Genomic DNA, 22,437 nt, shown 5'->3' with positions numbered 1-22,437 from the left:
CTTCGCCATGAGGACCTCCAATGCGAGTGAGTTGAACACGTTATAAGAATGTTTGATGGAAAGAGAGGGCAGTAGAAGAGAGATGCGGGCCAACTCTTCACGGATAGAGCAGCCCGGGCAAATTTAACAAAATGTTGTTTAATCCAAGTAAGTATGGGTTTATTTTTGCACAATAATTTATCTAATGTGATTCTTATTAGAAAACTGAATCATTAAAAAGCTTCGTGCTTACGACGGATAAAATCTTAATGAACCATTATTTTTTTTTCAGAATCATCAATTATTAAATACATAGAAATGTCATGTGTACGCAACATAAACAACATAAAAAATAGAGATGAAGAAAAAAATATAAAAAAATAAAAATATATAAAATATATAAATAAAGATAATTATTATCTTAAAAGTATTGTTGCAATACGACTGCTCAATAAACTGGTAAGTTAAACTCATAATATTTTGTTCAGGAATCGGAGTACGTTGAATAAATTGAATCAAATGCAGTGAAAGTGTGTTGCCAAAATTATTTTTTTAAGTAATGCAAGCTTGGTAAGTAGCATTATTGATATTTCTTCTTTCCTCAATATAATTTTATTTATTTACGTTCCTTTTTTCAGTTTATAGCTGAAATTAAGAATTTTGTATTAAATTACTAATACATTTCATATGTCTATTTGCAGCAAAATGTTCACTTTAATGAAAATTCTGTGTCCAACCACAAGAAAAATAACTAAACCTGAGACCATTGTAGATGATGATGACTTATCGGATGATTTCACAGTGAAGGTAAGTGGATACAACACTTAATTTTATACAACATAATAAAAATATAAGCTTAAAACTTGGTGAAAATTTTGCTAGATTTCTATTTTTCAGGAATTCATGTTAAATTAAACATCTTTTTTAAATATGTTTAACAAAATTTGTAATATGCTTTTTCATTATTTTTAGTTGAATGCAACGTAATTTTTAAAAACATTAATCAAACTTTACATGTTTTATAACAACAGTTAAAAAAAAGTTTTGTTTTGATGCTTTTTAACAGTAACTTAACAACTTCATGCAAAAAAAAAAACAAATTAGTACAAAACGTTAAAATTTCAGGCAGAATAAATGCTAAAATAAAAACACTCAGCATTAATTTGTGAGGCATTATTACAAAATTTACTGCAAATTCAATAAAAATATTGCTAACAACAGCTAATTATTGACTACATGTACGAATATTTTTCTGTATTCAAGTAAGACAATAGTTAAAATATAGCTAGAAATTCGGCCCAGCCTATATCGTTAGATAATTGAAGAAAATATATATCAACACTTACATAAATTATGTCTAATTAAGAAATGTTTTGTTATAAAACACTAATAATTTGCTGCATGCAAAAATATTTCGGTTGATACAACGAAAAAAAATTGTTGAAAAAAAATTGAAAAACATTTCCTAGCCAGTTTTTAACAGAATATTCCACAATATTTCAGCTGAAAACAAGAAATTTTTAGTTAATTTTCTGAAAAAAATATTCTAGCAGTCGACTGCTAGAATTTTTTTCGGCCATTTAACCATCAAAAATGGCAATTCCAAGTGTTTTTTTAGTTAATTTTAATTACCGGTGGTCAGCAATTGCGGGTTAACAAAATCAACAATCGATTGTTGAAAAAAAGCTGTGTAAAAAATTAACCCATACTTTTAGTTAAATTAACCAAGATTTTCTTAGATTTGCCCCGGCCGGTCTCTCCGTGTATATATATCTCGACATCTGAAGAGGAAAACACGAATTTTATGTGGTTTTTGTAGCTTCATGACATGTATGAAATTAGTAGCAAAAACTTAACAGTGAAAAATTTCACGTTTGTCAATAATGCGACTGTTAATTAAAATACAAGCTTTAACTCAATTCCAACCGGAATGCCCACACTTTTTATCGTCCACATTTTCATTCCCCAGTGACCCAAATTCAAACATCCTCAAAGCAAATGGATAACTCCCCCTCACTCTGGTCCGCCCCATACACACTCTGAGGCTAATTTACTGCTCAAGCAATTAATTTCCTCCCCCAAAACAACATAATCTGGCCTGTCTACCCTCACGCAGCGACGTGAATTAGCCTCAATCAGTGGTCACCATCGCTGGCTGCGAAAGGACCACGCTGCTGGCCTTCCCGGGAGCTCCAACCAACCAATTACACTAACGGACGCAGAACTCCACCGGCCAACAGCGGCCACCGATACGACCCTCGGCTAATTCTATTGTGTACTTAAGGCTCCTCCACCACCAGCCTCTCCGGAGCTCCTCTCATCCGACGGTCATCATCCTTGTGGTGTGTTTCATTAGCTCCTCCCTTAGAGTAACCTGCTGAGCGTCCGCTGCCATCTTTCTCTAATGTGGCCAACGAACTGGCCGTTACTGGTGGCAGTTTACGGGGACTGAGCACGGACTTGCTCTAATCACAGTCCTCGTCGTGCATGCGTGACTTTCCCCGGGGCTGCCGGATCGGAATGACCGATGGACCGCGCTTCGGTGTGGTGGGTGCGTTGGTGGTTAAATTGACTTCGATTAGTATCCTGGAACATTGAAGTGGGTGAGGTACTGGGTTTAATCACTGATTGGGCGTGCACTACAAGAAGCAATTGATTGATTTCAAATTTGTGAGTTAACATCTCCAAATTACAAGCCGAAAACCAAATAGCATTTCTTCGTTCTAGAAGTTAAAAATATGGGGATTGATTCGTTTATAAAAAAAAATTACCATTCACTTAGTGGGACAAACCAAGTTATTATTAAGAATCCAAGAAACTCGTGCCTGTAAACGATTCCAAGTGCGCACACATCTCGCATAACTTCCACTCAACATACTTTCATCAAAAGCATCTGCAACAATCTGTGCACAGTGTAACATTCTGCCAGAGAGTGGCAGTCTACCATTTCTGGACGTGCGCACCCACGGGCCTCAACGCTCATGTGGTGTAAATTCCTTTCAAAGTCGTTTTCAATCCGGAAAGATTCTTGGCTCGATGTGAAGATTGTATTTGACTGTGTATTCCTTTGCGTTTTTGCAAAGAGCAACGGCACGGAGCGAGTAGTGTGGAAATTTTCGTTGAAAACATTTGACTTCAATATAAGTATGAATTACTTGTTTTGACTCTATTTTTGTGTTTGAGCATCATTTTGGGAAAGTGTTTGTAAAATATCTTAGAACAATCCTATGTTACAAGTTTATTGATATCATTTAAATTGTTTTTTTTTTTATTAGAAAAAAAAACAGGTACAGGAAAAAAGACGCACGTTGATAGCATGGTGATGAAATGAGTAAATGCGTAACGTGATTTTCGAATGATCCCACTTTGTTTACATCCACAATGTAGAAGGCTGTTCAAGCTTCAAGCACAAGCATGACTTTGTTCTTACGGGTAAATTAGCAATGTTGAATCAGTGGTATCTGTATGTTTTATTTTGTCTACTTTTTGACATTATTGCAGAAAAATTGTGTGTTTTGTAAGTTTCGATCGGTTAAAAATTGGTTTTCTTTTTTACGGGTGACGAAATACTGCGTCGACAATAAGGGTCATTCTGCGATGTCTGTTAAAACAGCATGTGAACGAACTCCCAGATTTGGTGTCCACATTTAAAAGTCACATATTTTTTTTAGAAGAACAACCTTAAAACGTTCGATATAATGTGAACAGTTCTAATCAAACGAGTGGAATCAATCGTTAAACTCTCTGGAGAAAAAAGATAACTTTTTTATCTCCGGGTCTCGCAACACCGAGTTTTTTCAAATCTAAAAAACGGGCAACAAATAGAATATTTTGATAACCATTTTTGGGATGATCAATAACAATACTTGCATCTTCTGGCGAATAGAAAAATGGTTCCGCTTTGACATTCAAATGTGGCACCCACTTATTGACCCCACTTTTCAAAACCCAGGATTAAAAGTATAAAATATTTGGGAAATTCTCCGCCAACTCACACAGCAGTTGCCCCGACCCCTCTTCGATTTGCGTGAAACTTTGTCTTAAGGGGTAACTTTTGTCCCTGATCACGAATCCGAGGTCCGTTTTTTGATATCTCGTGACGGAGGGGCGGTACGACCCCTTTCATTTTTGAACATGCGAAAAAAGAGGTGTTTTTCAATAATTTGCAGCCTGAAACGGTGATGAGATAGAAATTTGGTGTCAAAGGGACTTTTATGTAAAATTAGACGCCCGATTTGATGGCGTACTCAGAATTCCGAAAAAACGTATTTTTCATCGAAAAAAACACTAAAAAAGTTTTAAAAATTCTCCCATTTCCGTTACTCGACTGTAAATTTTTTTGGAACATGTCATTTTATGGGAAATTTAATGTTTTTGTTGAATCTACATTGACCCAGAAGGGTCATTTTTTCATTTAGAACAAAAATTTTCATTTTAAAATTTCGTGTTTTTTCTTACTTTGCAGGTTTATTTTTTAGAGTGTAACAATGTTCTACAAAGTTGTAGAGCAGACAGTTAAAAAAAATTTGATATATAGACATAAGGGGTTTGCTTATAAACATCACGAGTTATCGCGATTTTACGAAAAAAAGTTTTGAAAAAGTTGGTCGTCATCGATCATGGCCGTTCATGGTCACCCGCGACAGACACGGATGACGAAACAAAGAGAAACGCAAAAAGTCACTTTTTCAAAACTTTTTTTCGTAAAATCGCGATAACTCGTGATGTTTATAAGCAAACCCCTTATGTCTATATATCAAAATTTTTTTAACTGTCTGCTCTACAACTTTGTGCAACATTGTTACACTCTAAAAAATAACCCTGCAAAGTTAGAAAAAACACGAAATTTTAAAATGAAAATTTTTGTTCTAAATGAAAAAATGACCCTTCTGGGTCAATGTAGATTCTAAAAGTACATTAAATTTCCCATAAAACAAAATGTTCCAAAAAATTTTACAGTCGAGTAACGGAAAATGGGAGAATTTTTAGAACTTTTTTAGTGTTTTTTTTTTGATTAAAAATACGTTTTTTCGGAATTCTAAGTACGCCATCAAATCGGGCGTCTAATTTTACATAAAAGTCCCTTTGACACCATATTTCTATCTCATCACCGTTTCAGGCTGCAAATTATTGAAAAACACCTCTTTTTTCGCATGTTCAAAAATGGAAGGGGTCGTACCGCCCCTCCGTCACGAGATATCAAAAAACGGACCTCGGATTCGTGATCAGGGACAAAAGTTATCCCTTAGGACAAAGTTTCACGCAAATCGAAGAGGGGTCGGGGCAACTTTTCCCGATTTCGTGTGAGTTGGTAGAGAATTACCCATTTGATATGGCTGTTACAAATGAGCAATTCTCTACGAAATCAGCCGATTTCAACAATTTTTATTTTTTTGCATTTTTTTGTTTTTTTGCTCAAACTTTGTGGGGGCCTATACTATCATCAAAGAAGCCATTTTGTGTCATTGGTTCACCCATACAAACCTCCATACAATTTTGGCAGCTGTTCATACAAAAATGGTACGTAAATATTCGATAATCTGTAACTATTCAAAGAATTTTTTGATTGATTTGGTGTCTTCGGCAAAGTTGTAGCTATACAATAGGGTAAACGGAACAAAATTTGTTTTTTTTAATCAACCTACTTTCACAAAAATTCTATTTCTCAAAATCCGTATCTTTTAAATTTGTTTTTTTTTAAATGTTTTAGTTGACAAAACCCCGCATCTTTTAAGCCATTCAGAAGTATGGACCAAAATTTTGCCGACGAGTTATATATTTTTTTTTAAATAGTGATTTTTGTAAATAAAATTAATCTTGTGCTTCAAATAGTTTGCCCTAACTTTTTATGTAAAATCGAATTTGCTATTGAAAAGATTTTTTTAAATAGTGTCCATGATTGTCAAATCCTGAAAATATTTTTTTCGAAAAGTTCAGAAAATTTCCTACTATTTCGTCTAAGAAACATTGAAGATTGGAGCACTTATATTTCAAAAGGGCGTAATATTGAATGTTTGGCCGTTTTGAAATGTTAGTCTTGGTTAAAAAAATCAAAAAATATTGTTTTCGAAAAGATCGGAAAATTTCACGAATGTTTCAAAATTTTAACATCGAAAATCGGACTATTAGTTGCTAAGATACCGACATTAGAAAATGGAAGGTTGTGAGTCTTAAAAAAATAATTTTCCTGTTTCTTTTTTCTTTTATCCCCTACAACCAGTGGTCTAATCTTCAATGCTTTCCGGAGCACTCATTAAGTCGTTATGTTTACTTACGTTTTCTTTCTCAAAGCATAATGGGGATGATGTCTGATTAATCGCAACAATTTTGATTTATTGGAGGACCCCATTTTTCAAAACTATTCTCAGCGCAGCTTTATTTAAAAAAAACTAAAATTCGTTTCAAAACTTTCCGTGTATAGTTGCGCAAACTTCCATCATGCAGGAACGGCTCTGCTACAAGTGGTCGAAAGAGCAATAACTGTTGCTCGACTGGATTTGGTTTTCCGCCCCGGTAGTTAACCACGCTCTGGCAAGAATGTTTCCGAAAGTGCCACAAAGTGGAATTAATAACCGTTCGTTCCGATCCGGCCCGATCCTGGATCGAACTCATGCTCGAAACCCAGTACACCGTAATTAAAATATTTGCATCATAATTGCCAGCTATGGACCACTTGCTTGATTTTACTGAGGCTGCCTCGGTGTAGTCCACGTGGGTTGTGCACACTAAAAAATTATTAATTTTACACCTAACGCAATTTCGATTTCAACGTAATTTAAACTCATGTAATCAAATATTTGATGTAAAATTAAGATACTTTCCACGTAATTTGCTAGAATCACCACGAAATAGTAAAGCTTGGTTTTACGTTATAGCAAACGTAACATTCAATTATTGCTGATTGAATTTTATATCTCTTTTGATGCACATCATTGGAGCGTGTTTTTCGATGTAATTTTGTGTTAACTTAACACAAATTCGCGTTGATCCGTCTGACAGTGTAGGTGCTCTTCTAAAACTTCAGCCATGTTTACAAACGCGTCGCGGAGAAAAATTGCCGTCACTTTTTTGCTAAGAAGTTTCATTAAATGTTGTCTTAAAGACCAGCAATTATACTTAAGAACTGTTTAATCGATGATGCAGGTGAGTAAGATAACTTTTATTTAAGAATGAAGCAGTCACAAATTACTATTTGAAATTTGCCAAATTGGGTAACTAAAATCAACTTCATGATTTCTTTTCAGGAACACCGGCCGTGGAACCGTTTTATGATCGTCCGGATCCGGAGGAGGAGCAACGTCATCAACACTTGGTCTGGGTTGCGATGCTGGAAAAGTGATAATTTGTTCCGTTTAAGCAACTGCCTGAAACTGCTTCCGAAAAGTGAGTGTGAATCAAAACGTTCGATCTGCGAAGCAAAGTTCCTCCTGCACGACCGGCTGCAGGCTTCCTCCAGCGGGACGGCCAAAGCCCTGTAACCCTTCAAGGAGACGGCCTGCTGGAAATTATCAGATGCCCGATTCTTCGGACGTGGAATGTCCAACGATTAGAAACTGGAGATTACTGAATTGAGTGTACGAAAACAGTGTTTTTTTTTGTGAAAATTTTGTGAAATCGAGTGTAAAATGATAAAAATTAAAAAAGTGTGTTGTCAAAGTTTTTAAAACGAAATAAAAATGATTGGTTTTACGATAATTTGTTATTTTTTTTTCGTTCCAACAAGAAAAATATGATTCCAATAGGATGCCTCTGCCAGCAGAATGACGTTTAGTGTAATTTTACACGACCTTATCGGGTCTGATTTGAGTCGTGTAATTTTCAAATCAGACAGAATTTTATGTTTTATTTGACGCTCCAGTTATGTGCATCAAATAAACAGAATATTACATTATTTTTTCGAAGTGTGTGGGCTTCGTCTTTGTTCTTGGAATCTGTACGAATTGGTCCTATGGGAATGTCTCCGATGTTGTGTGTGTGTGTGTATGTGGGTGGATGGAACATTGATTACCATTTTCCGAGAAAACACCCACGCCACCCACTTGGCGAGCTGTTGCTTCTTCAGCTGTCATTGCCGATGGGATTCCGCCGACGTTGCTGGCAGAGAATTCTCCATCTGTGTTTTGCACTTTCGAAACAGGTGTGTACGGTTCTATACACGGTGTGGGTGGGGTTTGATTTGAATTTGTTGCTTTGCATTGCGTTTTGCAGCCAATCAACAGGTAATTTGCGGGTAATTGATTTAAACGAGACAAATTGGCATTGATTTGAAAGCTTTTTGATGTTGATTGAAATTTAAAGTGGATTCAATTCTGCAGAGGTTTGAAATTAGTATTCTTTGATTAGTACAGTACATTTTCTAAATAGAATTCTATTTAAAGCATGTTAAGTTTAAGTTCACATGAAATATTTCAGCTTTAATGTCCATAAATTCATATTAAAGATTCAGATTGTTGTTATCCACCCACAGAAATTTTCCCGTTAACTCGATCAGGTGGAAATAACAAAACTAAGTGACATCCGTTAGTTATTACTGAACAAAACAAGAAAATCCATTGCAAAAATATAACCAAGCAATACAAACTTGAGTAATTCCTAAATTATTTTTTTCTCTGTTCAGAGTTACAGTCCAGCTTTTATTTAAACCTGCTCGGGAAAGCTTATTTCGTGGGTGCCGTTTACTCCGATGTGATATTGGTCGATGTCGCTCCAAAATAATCCTTCCGACAACGACCGGCACACTGTTCCGACCCAACGAACCACAGTTTTTGCACGCGCGTTCGCCCACGGGTTGAACATTCTACAAAATACGCCCCGCCGACGATCGTCACGTTTCCGGAAGTAATAAACCTCCAAACACGTCGCTTCGTTTGTTCTCGGGGGCCATGAGTTCGAACTTCCCCACCCCCGAAATCGATGACCAACAAGTGCAACAATAACAGCTTCCTGCAACGGTAGCAACAATGCTGGCAATGTTTGCGGAACGATTATAAATCAAACAGCGTAATGTGGTACTGTGAGATGTGACATTGAGTTTCGGTGTTGTTTGGTCAACAATATTTTTGTTCGGTATTGAAATGTTATTTTGCGATGATAAATATTGTTGCATTCCTGAATGTTCAGTGTTTATTTTTTTCGCGAGCATGCTTGACAATTAAAATAATTTTTATTTTTGTTCGATCCTGTTTTTTCTTTAAACATGCTTTCCATTTTGGACAAATGATAATTAAGCTTTGGCATGGAGATTGTTAATACCAGGGCTGCGGAGTCGGGTCATATTTCAAACGACTCCGACTCCAACTCCGACTCCGACTCCGGCTTTCTCAGATTAGCCGACTCCGACTCCGACTCCAGCTCCGGCTTTCAACAAATGGTTGGCTCCGACTCCGACTCCGACTCCGGTCTACCAACTCTAGCCGACTCCGACTCCGACTCCGACTCCAGCTTTCAACAAATGGTTGGCTCCGACTCCGACTCCGACTCCACATATTTTTAAATGTTTCAAAAGTTAGTTAACTATTATTAGTTAATTATTTTTAAAACATTGATAAATAGGATTATTTAAATACTCTCTAAGCGTCATGTTTTTCTCAAGAAAAATAAGTTAAGTAAAAGTAAAGTAAAGTAAATAAACGGAAAAAAAGTTTCTAGGTTACAAATTTTATACGTTATGGAAACAGAAATCAAAAAATATCTTCAATTTAAGAGGCATTTTGAGATGAACAGTTTAGTCAGTAAATTTGGATTTATTTGCTTAACCTCAAATTTCAAAATATTTTTTTCAAAGCTAATACATTTAAATATTAAATTGTTATTTTTGAATGAATAACTAAAAGAAACCTGGCCTTAATGATCTATTGAACAATAAAATTCAATTTGCTCACTTTCAGGCTGACATTTGTAAGAAGCACAGTGGCAGGCACCTTGTATTTTAAATGACAATTTTAAACGAAACATTTAATTTTTTATTTTTTTAAAGACGTACATGGACATCACGCCATGGCTGAAAGAGATTATTATTGCAAATCAATGTATCTAAACAATTTCTTCGTGGAAAGGACGCTTAAGATGTCCTTTTCAAATATCTGTGACATGGAAAATATTTTACCCTGGAAATTTTAAATTTATTTTAATTTTAAATTTTCATATACTTTAAAAAAGGAGGTTCACGATACTTCTTGAAACCTAAAACGAAGCTTTATGAATGATCTTGGGCCTCCATCAAAATATATGAAAAATCTTAAAATAAAATAAAAAACAAATATCCACAAGTAAAATATTGTCTAGGTCCCAAATATTTCATTTTTTTAAGGTACATTGAAATGCAATGATTATCACCTTCCGTCATATTGGCGTGGGACATACAGTATGAGAAAATTCGTACCAGTTGAAAATATTTTGATTTAACAAAAATCAAACAATTTGAATATTTCTTATTTTTAGCACTCAAATTTAAATTTTGTTTTTTTTGTAATATTTGAAAAATAAATTAAAATCCTTTGTTTTGTTCTATACATTTTTTATTCGTTCATTTTTGTACTGAATTCTTGAGATTTATTCAACGATAATTTGCAACGATATCAAAATAGTTTACCTAAAATCAACATCAACATCAACAATCAATGATTATTTCAAAATTTGTTGCAACTTCTTTTGATATTTTCTGTTCGTTTCAATTATTTTAAATGCAACGCTTTGATTTTCTTGTACTCAGTTATAAACAAAATGCGCATGTTGAGTTCCAAGTAAGAGATTGTTATTATCGTTGATTATTTGTTACAAAAGTTAAACTGTCAGTGACTCTTTTTCGATTTGCAAAAACAGTGATTACTATTTTTAATCTTTTTATGTACCTCGTATTTTTTTCCTAAAAAATAATTTAACTTAAAACTTCCAAGACATATGCTATCGGGGTAAAAGATGACTGTGTGTGTACAATTTTCAGAAATAACTGGATGAAATTTGGTCAAATTTGAATTGAAAGGGCACATAAATATAGACAAAAGGAAGCATTCAAGAATCAATTAGATATGTCTGACTACATAACCAATATTTTTTTGTTATTTTTTAAATTATGATACTACATTAGAGTGTAACAAAAATGACTTTTTGGCGGGCATTCAAGGGTTTGTTCCGGTGGGCATACTAAGCCCAAATCCAAATATGAGCTTGATTGGAGGTAACAGGAGCTGGCGCTCCGCCCTTCAATTTTAAATGGGATTTAACCCGTAAATAAAGATTTTTCCAAAAATGTCACTTTTTGGGGCATTTTGGCCACTGAAACGTTTATTTTCAACATCATTGGCGTGTAGGCCAGATCCTTGCGCATCTTTTGGTGTATATAACATTGAAATTTGGAGCACCCTGGAGCTCGATACAGACCTTCAAAGTTTGGCATTTTTTCGAAAAATCAGCCCCGGCAAAAAAGATATGCGTCGCGCCTCGCGACGCCCGAGACGCCATTTGATTTTGCTGGGGTCGATTTTTCGAAAAAATGCCAAACTTTGAAGGTCTGTATCGAGCTCCAGGGTGCTCCAAATTTCAATGTTATATACACCAAAAGATGCGCAAGGATCTGGCCTAAACGCCAATGATGTTGAAAATAAACGCTTCAGTGGCCAAAATGCCTTAAAAAGTGACATTTTTGAAAAAATCTTTTTATACGGGTTAAATCCCATTTAAAATTGAAGGGCGGAGCGCCAGCTCCTGTTACGTCCAATCAAGCTCATATTTTGGATTTGGGCTTAGTATGCCCACCGGAACAAACCCTTGAATGCCCGCCAAAAAGTCATTTTTGTTACATCCTAATACTACATACTTGGGTAAGAGGTTATCATTTAGTGATTATAGTGTAATAACACAATTAGAGCTTTTCAATCACAATAAAAAGCTTCAAAAACATAATGGCATCTGATAAATCAATTAAAAATATAAGATATTTTTTAAATTAAGCTGTTCTATAGGAAATACTGAACAATAAAAATAAACATATTTTTTGTTGAATTTAAGATAACTCCGGCTCCGACTCCGACTCCGGGTTATCAGAAATCTTCGGCTCCGACTCCGACTCCGACTCCAGCTCTTAAAATTTAGCCGACTCCGGCTCCGACTCCGGCTCCGACTCCGACTCCAGCTGTTCGAGTTTTGACGACTCCGACTCCGACTCCACAGCCCTGGTTAATACAGGGTCTTACATTCTTCCCAGGGCGATTTTTTTTATTTTGCAAATTTTGGTACCTGGGTGCCTAGGCGCCCTCTGAGGGCGTTTTTTTCAATGGAAATTGTTGACTTACCCCCCTAGCGCCTTCCTGGGGGCGGCATAACACTGTCATTGAGGCGCAGCACAAATTAGCAACTTGGCAAATTTGCAATGTGCAATTTTCGGACTCAGCGCCCTCCTGAGGGCGGTGTAGTGTTTTTACGAGGGCGCAGTAAATTTTTTTAAAAATATGTTTTTTAAATTAAATTATTTTTTTATTTTTTTGAAAAAACTGGTTAGTCGGTGACTACCCTTGACTAACCTAGAAATCAGCCCTGATCTTCCCAGGGCGATTTTTTTTTATTTTGCAAATTTTGGTACCTGGGTGCCTAGGCGCCCTCTGAGGGCGTTTTTTTCAATGGAAATTGTTGACTTACCCCCCTAGCGCCTTCCTGGGGGCGGCATAACACTGTCATTGAGGCGCAGCACAAATTAGCAACTTGGCAAATTTGCAAAGTGCAATTTTCGGACTCAGCGCCCTCCTGAGGGCGGTGTAGTGTTTTTACGAGGGCGCAGTAAATTTTTTTAAAAATATGTTTTTTAAATTAAATTATTTTTTTATTTTTTTGAAAAAACTGGTTAGTCGGTGACTACCCTTGACTAACCTAGAAATCAGCCCTGATCTTCCCAGGGCGATTTTTTTTTATTTTGCAAATTTTGGTACCTGGGTGCCTAGGCGCCCTCTGAGGGCGTTTTTTTCAATGGAAATTGTTGACTTACCCCCCTAGCGCCTTCCTGGGGGCGGCATAACACTGTCATTGAGGCGCAGCACAAATTAGCAACTTGGCAAATTTGCAAAGTGCAATTTTCGGACTCAGCGCCCTCCTGAGGGCGGTGTAGTGTTTTTACGAGGGCGCAGTAATTTTTTTAAAAATATTTTTTTAAATTAAATTATTTTTTTATTTTTTTGAGAATTTTTAGTGTTTTTAGTGTTTTTTTTTTCAACGAAAAAAAGTTTTTTTTCGGAATTCTGAGTACGCCATTAAATCGGGCGTCTTATTTTACATAAAAGTCCCATTGACACCAAATTTCTATCTCATCACCGTTTCAGGCTGCAAATTATTGAAAAACACCTCTTTTTTCGCATGTTCAAAAATGGAAGGGGTCGTACCGCCCCTCCGCCACGAGATATCAAAAAACGGACCTCGGATTCGTGATCAGGGACAAAAGTTACCCTTTAGGACAAAGTTTCACGCAAATCGAAGAGGGGTCGGGGCAACTGCTGTGTGAGTTGGCGGAGAATTACCCGTATATATTATCTGGTTTGGGGCTTTCGGTAAAAATGTACGTTATTATTAGAGCCTCCGATTCATCTTATTTGTCTTTTTAACACAAAAATTTGAATTTCTTTGTCATTTTATCACATAAAGTTTAATTACAGAGTTATTATTTTAAAGATTTTTTTATTTACATTTTTTCATATTTTTGGGAACTAAAAAAGGCATTTGTTTCGATAAAATTCAAAATGGTGCGAGGTATGGAAATATTTTTGATTTTCTTTTATTTTAGGAGGAGCTCTAAATGTTTTGAAAATTTGAAATGAAATTTTTGTTTATGCCTTTGAAAATTTTCTTTTTTTGCATTTTGAGTTGAAATTTTCGCTTTTTTTTTGCAATTTACAAATATTTGATGCAAAAAGTATGTATGAAGAATTAAATACATTTCATACAATTTTGTTTATTTGACTCTGTTAGTCAGACGGCTGATTGCTGAGATACAGCGTCATAAAGATTACATTTGATGTTGATGATGGTGATATCTAACTAAGCCTCATTAGGGACTCGCGTTTTGTTAGTTCGATTTTAACTTTAAACAATAAACTTATGTTATTTATTTTGCCAGTTAAAAATTTACCCCACATTTTAAAATGTCCAGAACAAGTGTTTTAAGCCATTCCAATTATCTATTTAAGAAAATTGCAGGAAAGCATTTCGCAAATATGTCTAGCAAAGAGTGCTTTTCCATCATGAAATATTTCCAAATTGACAAAATCTAAATGTCTCGAAAAAACAAATTCCCATAATTTGCACCCAGGAGAAGATGCTAAAAGATAAAAAAAAGAGAAATTTGGTGGTCAAAAACATTAAAAATTGTTTACAAAAGTGAATTTTGCCCATTTTTTTTGTAAAAATAAAAAGGGTTACTTTTTAGTTGGCTGCTATTTTTCCTCATCACTTCAACTACAACTTTGCCGAATACACCAATTCGATTAGACTCTTTTTCAAAATACCGATTCTTGTAAATTTTGATGGTATTTTTGTTTGATCAGCTGGCAAAAATGAATGAAGATTTTTTTAAACTTGTATTTTTAAGGTCACACAGAAAGCATTTGCCAAGTTTAAACCAAATTTAAAAATCCAAAAATTAAAATTTCTCGTGCTGGCATATTCTTGGGTGAGCTGCAAAAAAATGACGAGTGATTTTGATGCACATTTTGAAAGAAAACCTATCATTCCATGTGGAGCCACAAAATGGCTCTTTCCGAAGCATTTCTCTCCTTTGGGTGTAGTACTCAAATTATCCAGCTGACCCAAATGTACCCTACCAGGAAAATCCTTTCCTCGTTATGATTTGATTAAAACATCCATTAAGATGCTAATACAGAAATCATTTGCACACATTTCTCTCGTGACATCTGAAAGCTAACGCAAACGAGCTCCGTGTGTAACCGTTCTGTGTGGGTGGAGGAGTTGGAAAAAAAATAATTCCAGCAGCCAAAAGGTCAGCTCCAGCGCATGACGCTCCTGCAGGCCCGCCGGCATGCTGAATTGTGTTTTATGAGATAACAATCTGTGAGTGTGTATTTTTTGGCTGATGAAGCAGATGTTTCTGAATTAAGGTACACCAAAAGGTCAGGCTTTTTCGAATTGGGTCATTTTTCTGCAAATAAAACATGAACTTTGAATTTGAACAAGTCTTTTTGGAATCAAGAAAATAAAAATCAAATTAGGATCAAGTTATTCTCACCTAACGCCCACCTTCTTGAAACAGCATTGTGAGTACGTAAAATCTGGCTTCTGTTTGTCCTTCTTCTTTGGGAATTTCTACTGGCTGTTGAATGTAGGTGGGAAAACAACCCCCAAGGGATGAGTAATGAGAATTTAATAGAATGAATAATTGAATTTGGAATGTTGAAGTGATTTGGACTAAGCTGGGCTCCTTCTGGTTTCATTCTGCTTCCAGGAATGTCCTGAGGTTCAAGCACGACCACAATAGTTACTCTCTTCGAGCTTGCAGAAATCTGGACTGTCTCAAATACCTGATGGTTCGTCTTCTACGAAGGATGGCCGCCCCAAGAAAGCCAACAGTTTCAAAATTAAATAAATTCGTTCAGCTGGAAAGCCACGGCAAGCCGTTTGATTTGGTTAAAGAGTTCCGTGGAAGTGGATTCAGCTCGGCAATTTACTAGATGAGTACGAGGAAAAATCGAAAAGTGCGACGACGCGCAATATTTCGTCGAGATTTTGTCACCGGATACTTAATTGCGTCGTAGAATTGTTATAACTAAGGGCAATTCAAAATAAATAAAAATAATTTCTGCGAAAGCTGGCCTGGTTTAATGCTTGCTCTGTCGTAGTGCGTCCATCCCGGGAATTCTTGGGATAAAAATCCCGGGATTTTTCCTAAACCGGGAATTCCCGAATCCCGGGATTTTTTATAATTTGTCCCGGGAATTCCCGAAATTGAAAAAAAATCATATTTTGGTCTGGAAATTCAGATTTGGTTGTGAAAATAGTAGAACAATAAAATGTATTAAAATTTGTATTTAGCAAATCTCAGCATTAAATTGGCTTTTTAGAAAAAAATATTAAAATTTTAATTAACAGGTCCTCAAAATGCCTAGTGCTTTAAATTATTTTCTCTATTATTTTATTTATTTTAAAGACTGGATATATTTACGTATATTTTCGATTTTAAATTTGAAAAAAAAACAATCTCATATCAAATTATTTATAATCAAACACCGGCATCTAGGGCAAATACGTATAAATGTAAAGAATAAATACAGCTATTAAAGCAAAAAATAATTGCATGGCGTTTTGGATGACTTCGGTTAAAACAGGAACAGAACAAAACAATTTGTACTTCCAAATGTATTGCTTTAAAATCTCCTGTACCTATTTAGACTGTAATTTTGATTTTCCCTCGGTTGGCGGTAGTAACTTGAAGATAATTTGTAAAATATGTTTTATATAAAACAATGAATTCAAAACTTATCTAAAATTTTACATTGACTGGTATCATTTTATTTATTGTCGTTTTTTGTTTTCTAATCTAATCTAATCTAATCTAACCCTAGCGCAGCCAGTCTTTCGAGGGCATCCTGGAAAATGCCTTAGGTTGATTAACGCCTAACATCCTCTTGTCATTATTAACAATTGCAGTGCCCCAATGCAATAAATTGCTTTGAAACATCACAAACGTTAAAACGGCCTGGCCAACTGCGTAAAGTTAACCGCAAAGATGATTCGTTGAATTGGATTGAGTTTGAGCACGAGTGTTCAAACAGCAATGCATTTCTAAATCTACAGGGGAGGAAGAAACGTGGGGATCCCCCGCTCACGTTCCTATTAGTTATAGCAATTAATTGTTGGGAGCACCATACTAAGAAGTTTTGGTGCTCCGGGACCCTCGGGGATGGGGCATTGTATTTCCACAAATGCCCTGGACACTTTTGCCATGGTTATAGCGCCACAACTCGCTCTTTATTTATTGTCGTTTTTTGTTTTTTAGACATATAAAATATTTCTTTTAAGCTGTTTTGTCATGTCATATAAAAATATATATAAAAGAAAAAAAATATAAAAGAATTCCAAAGTTTTTTTTGAATAGGTCCTATAAACATATGGAAGAAAAAAGCTTATTGGACCTTTTCAAAAAAAAAACTCAAGAGTTATGTTATTTGATTCGCAAATTAAAAAAATAATTAATCATACTGGAATTAAAAATAGTAGTTGATATAAAATCCTAAACACCACAAAGACAAAAAAAATTCTTTTAGGCTATTTTAAAACTGTCGTCTTTGTTTAGATAGAAGTGAGGATTATCACCATTTGATATTATTAAGCTAATTCAATGATTTTAAGCTTGAAAACATAACAAATATAATGAAACATAGATTTCATTACTGATTCAAAAATTTCCCGGGATCCCGGGAATTCCCGGGATTCCAAAAATATTTTTCCCGTTTCCCGGGAAATTCAAAACCCGGGAAAATTGGACGCCCTACTCTGTCGTGCTCCGAGCATCCATAAAAATCTCATTTTTTTCGCAGAATTTCAGCGAGTTAATTAGCATCCACGAGGGACCTGCTTATGCCTTTTCGCGGAAGCCCCCTCAATTAATAAAGCTTTTTTCGTTACGTGGCGGCGCAATTTTGTTGTACCATTAATGTAACTACCTGCAGGATGTTCCACTTGATAGAAGTAGTCAATAAAAATAAGGTTAATTCAAGAATTCCTAGTTTTGCGAAATTTTGTACTTGGGCATCTTCAATTCATTATTTTTATGATAGTTTTTATGTTATCAAGATCATTTTTTCAAGTGTCAAGTGTCAAGTGTCAAGTGTCAAGTGTCAAGTGTCAAGTGTCAAGTGTCAAGTGTCAAGTGTCAAGTGTCAAGTGTCAAGTGTCAAGTGTCAAGTGTCAAGTGTCAAGTGTCAAGTGTCAAGTGTCAAGTGTCAAGTGTCAAGTGTCAAGTGTCAAGTGTCAAGTGTCAAGTGTCAAGTGTCAAGTGTTAGTTTTAAGTTTTAAGTTTTTAGTTTTTAGTTTTTAGTTTTTAGTTTTTAGTTTTTAGTTTTTAGTTTTTAGTTTTTAGTTTTTAGTTTTTAGTTTTTAGTTTTTAGTTTTTAGTTTTTAGTTTTTAGTTTTTAGTTTTTAGTTTTTAGTTTTTAGTTTTTAGTTTTTAGTTTTTAGTTTTTAGTTTTTAGTTTTTAGTTTTTAGTTTTTAGTTTTTAGTTTTTAGTTTTTAGTTTTTAGTTTTTAGTTTTTAGTTTTTAGTTTTTAGTTTTTAGTTTTTAGTTTTTAGTTTTTAGTTTTTAGTTTTTTGTTTTTAGTTTTTAGTTTTTAGTTTTTAGTTTTTAGTTTTTAGTTTTTAGTTTTTAGTTTTTAGTTTTTAGTTTTAGTTTTTAGTTTTTAGTTTTTAGTTTTTAGTTTTTAGTTTTTAGTTTTTAGTTTTTAGTTTTTAGTTTTTAGTTTTTAGTTTTTAGTTTTTAGTTTTTAGTTTTTAGTTTTTAGTTTTTAGTTTTTAGTTTTTAGTTTTTAGTTTTTAGTTTTTAGTTTTTAGTTTTTAGTTTTTAGTTTTTAGTTTTTAGTTTTTAGTTTTTAGTTTTTAGTTTTTAGTTTTCATTTCATAAATTCATTCTTGCAAAATGCAAACTTCTATCTTTAACAAAAATCAACTGCATTAAAAGCTTTCAAAAGTCCAAGTTTCAACAATAATTCTCTCCTCTAAAAACATGGTTCATCCATCCCCAGAAAAATCAAAAGTAACCAATAAACCCCAGCCATCAGCTTTTCTCGATACAATGAAAACTTGGAAAGCTTGCAAAAGAAGACCCCCTCCCACCATCATCGCCCGCCAACGTCCGGAATCCCGCAAAGTGATAGCTCTCTGCTATTGTGTTATCAAGAATGGCGCTTTCCTTCCGTTTTTCCTCCCAGTGGCAGAGGGATAACAGGTGAAAGGATCTCCAGATCGCATCTGTGGTCAGCCCAAAGAAGCAGGGGGAGGACGATGATGATGGGTAAAACTTAATCGGGATTATATTAGCTGTCCTGGAAAGGACTCTATTTTTGAGCCGGCCGACGTTTGATGGCTTCCTGTCTTATAGGGAGGGGATCTTTTTCCTCGTTCTTATAGCTCCGTGGAGACCGCTTTGTGGGAACGGAAAAGTTGAGAGATTTTGAACAAATTATGGGAGTTGTTTGTTTACAGATTGAGGTTGAACATATTTTTAAGCTTTTAAAAATTTTAAATTTTGGTTAAATAACATGAACTCATTGTTATTGAAAAGTCAATATTTTTGTAATCTCCTAAATGTATTCCCATTTACACTGAAAATTTTCGCACTGGGTGTTCTTTTTATTTTCAAACAAATGTTGTCATGACATAAACAATATTGTTGAATGATAAAAATTAAATATGTTTTTTCCAAATGTCCTTTTATGACTTGAATTAGGACCTATTGAAAACTAATAAAATTCACGATTTCATGTATTAAATAAAAAAAATCCCGAAATTACTAGTATTTTCCGTGCAAATCCACATTCCATTCACCAACTCAAAATGAACATGTCATTCAAAATGCAGGTTATGCCAAGTTAATTAAAAATGACACGACCGTGTCACGACGGGTATTTGTGCGTGCGTGCATTTCACAGATCCTCGGCGTAGCTATTTATAAAACGGAATCGGTCAGGTAAAGCGAGTGGACCCTGTTCATGAATACGTAAAATGGGGTTCCGAGCTCTCGAACGATGGTCATTCCGGCGTATTGACAAGCGGCTCAATTTGCTGGATGAATACCTTTGGAAATTCTCGATTGGATTTGATTCGATTACGCCTCGTGCGTGCGTGCGTTAAAAGGGACTCTGCCCCCGGGTTGGTAATCCTTTGAAGGGTATACGTTCGCAAATCGTAATTAACTGTCAACGGGTCGGGTTGAGTTGATTGAATTATCGTTTTTTTATTTATTTAAAGTTTATCGGGAGCTTGGCCGCGCTGATTGAATCTGTGAGGGTCTCAGATATTCGCCGGAGCCATTTTTGGAATTTAATTGAATTCTTTTGCAAGCATGTCGAAAACAAGCTTTGTTGATGATCTTTTCGTTGAAAATGAACAGGGATTGCAATTGCACGTCCAAAACAACAATTAAGCTAAAACAGTCCGTATTTACGCCGCAGACAAAAAACGTCAACAGTCAAAACAGTGCAATATATCATCGGCATACGCCCCACAGCGGGGTGGCCACGCGAGCCACTTACCAAAGTGGTTCCGCGATGGAGGTAATAAATTACGCCATTTCAACAAGCGTCACTGTAGCTCGTTGGCAGAGTCGATTAGATTGTAGAATCACCTAATTTAGCCTCCGACACCTTTTTTTTTAAATCAGATGGCTGGCGCCTAATCCAACGAGTTGGAATTTGCGACAAACAATCGGATAATCAATCATTCTGGGCTATTTGGACGTCACTTTTGGTAAATATTTGAAGAGATTTATTTGGATTTCGACCAACAATAGTGACAAGACGAACTTTAAACTTATCAATAAACTTTATTGTACCTTAAATTTACAACTTGACTAATCTTTAGGGCCTCATCAGTAGCCCCACAATAACCGCTATCAAAACTACCGGAACCGATACCACGAGCGAGCTTCCCGCATCGTCATCATCGTCCTCCTTGTCCTTGTCCTCCTCAATCTCCCGGTAAAACTCGCCAAAGTTACCCGCGTACGCCATCAGATGGGGCAGCGCACTCTGCTCGTAGTTCCCCACGAACAGATGGGCAAACGGCCCCGACGCGTACACGTTGACGTCCTCACCGCCGTGCGTTTCCGACCCCAGCGGAACCGTCGCCAGGTAGCGCTGGTTGTACCGCGTGAAATCGTACCCCGAGATGTCCAGCCGCTCGGCCACGTTGGCCACGTTGTACGTCACGCCGTACCCGGGACCGTTGGCGTAACTGAGGGTTGTGTACGGAAGGCGGTCCCAATCGCTGACGTCACCGATGCCGAGGATGTCGTTGCCACGAGTCTGGTTGGGGAGAATTGTTTGAGAATCATCTAAATGATTTGAAGATCAGATATTACTTACCGGGTACCCGTTGTAGGTCATCGTGTGACTGTGATCCGAACTGACGACAATCAACGTATCGTCCTCGCTGGTCAGCTTCCTCGCGTGCTCAATTGCTTTCGAGTACTCGGCCGTTTCGTCCAGCGCCAACCGGGCCGTGGTGTCGTGATGAGCCAGATCGATCAGTCCTCCCTCGACGAACAGCACGAAGCCTTCCTCGCTTTCCTGCAGCACCTTAACGGCAGCCTCCACCATCTCCGCAAGCGTTGGCTCCATGTCCTGAGCGTTCTGCTCTTCCACCACCAGGTTGAACTTCATATGACTTGCCTCGAACAGACCCAGCAAATAGTCCGTCTTCTTTGGATCCACCGCAAGCAGCTGCTCGCGATTCCATACAAACTCCGACTCTCCCATCGCCTTGTGCGTCTCCAACCATTCCTCAACCAGATTCTTGCCATCCTCCCGATATCCTCTGGCACCCTCTCCATCGTTGACGTCACGCGGTAGGAAGTACCGCCGACCACCACCCATCGCAACCTTAAAGTTCTTCGACACCTCGTTGCGAACCAACTGCTGAGCAATGTCCATCGTCTTCTCCTGATCGCATCCTGCACCACGCACCTCCACATCGTACTCCCATCCCCTCGTAGCACTCTGCGCGTAACTCGCCGCCGGCGATGCGTGCGTTATCCGCGTATTCGTCACGATCCCCGTTGCCTTCCCAGCGTCCTGAGCCCACTTCATGATGCCGAATATCTCCGTCTCGTTGGTCTTCTCGTAGTCGCAGTCATACCTCGGCACCGACGCCGCTATGTTCAGCATCCCATAGTTGATCTTCACGCCGGACAGGTACGCCGTCCCGGTGCAAGCCGAGTCCGCAACCTGCCGGTTCACGCAGTACGTCTTGGCTTGTCCCAAGTACGGGAACTTCTCAAACGACAGCTGCTCGTTCTCGTTCCCGAGGTACATCCGAGTCGCGGCCACCGTTTGCGATGACATACCATCGCCGATGAAGAAGATGATGTTCTTCGCCACCTTACTCACCTCTTCCATCTTCAACTTTGCTCCCAGCGATTCTTGAGCAGCATCGTTCCAATACTTGGACTCAAGCTCCGCTTCGGTGAAGGCTTGCTTAACCGGCTTTAAGCGGAGATTGCTCGATCTGTGGTAGTGCTCTCGTTCTTGACCCTCCTCGGATCGTTGAACAATTTGCCGAGCACTGCTCGCAACCACCCATGTACACAACAGCGCTACCTTCCAGTGAATCATTGCTGCGATGATCCCCGTTGAGTGCCTCGGTTAATACTACTCTCGAAGCGGCTCAGGTAATCGCCTTTTCAGCAATCGACCCCGCAGTATGTCTAATCAGGGAGTTCACCAATATCGCTTATCGCGCAGACGAATCCG

The 22,437-nt window shown here is 36.9% G+C and overlaps 2 protein-coding genes across 4 annotated transcripts in view; one reads left to right on the top strand and one right to left on the bottom strand.

Annotated features, from left to right (window-relative positions):
• LOC120432655 (GTP-binding protein Di-Ras2) overlaps window positions 1-22,437 on the top strand; it is a 187,821-nt gene that overhangs the window by 127,231 nt on the left and 38,153 nt on the right. The window lies entirely within an intron of this gene.
• Window positions 20,491-22,426, bottom strand: LOC120432651 (alkaline phosphatase-like). The gene is made up of 2 exons (XM_039597895.2): window positions 21,052-22,426; window positions 20,491-20,991 (listed from the first exon to the last, which is right to left on the bottom strand). Exons 1-2 carry the CDS (start codon window positions 22,297-22,299, stop codon window positions 20,545-20,547), a joined length of 1,695 nt encoding a protein of 564 aa, XP_039453829.1. The 5' UTR covers window positions 22,300-22,426; the 3' UTR covers window positions 20,491-20,544.

This window comes from Culex pipiens, chromosome 2 (genome assembly GCF_016801865.2).
Source record: "Culex pipiens pallens isolate TS chromosome 2, TS_CPP_V2, whole genome shotgun sequence".
Lineage (NCBI taxonomy): Eukaryota > Metazoa > Arthropoda > Insecta > Diptera > Culicidae > Culex > Culex pipiens.
The sequence above is the reverse complement of the archived record's forward strand: the minus strand, read 5'-3'. Positions and strand labels throughout refer to the sequence as shown.

What these genes read in the sequence shown, in the direction of transcription:
- LOC120432651 (XM_039597895.2), bottom strand. Translation starts at nt 22,299, where the DNA reads ATGATTCACTGGAAGGTAGCGCTGTTGTGTACATGGGTGGTTGCGAGC. An exon ending in TGACCTACAACGGGTACCCG is followed by an intron (nt 20,992 to 21,051) that starts GTAAGTAATATC and finishes CTCCCCAACCAG; the next exon opens with ACTCGTGGCAACGACATCCT.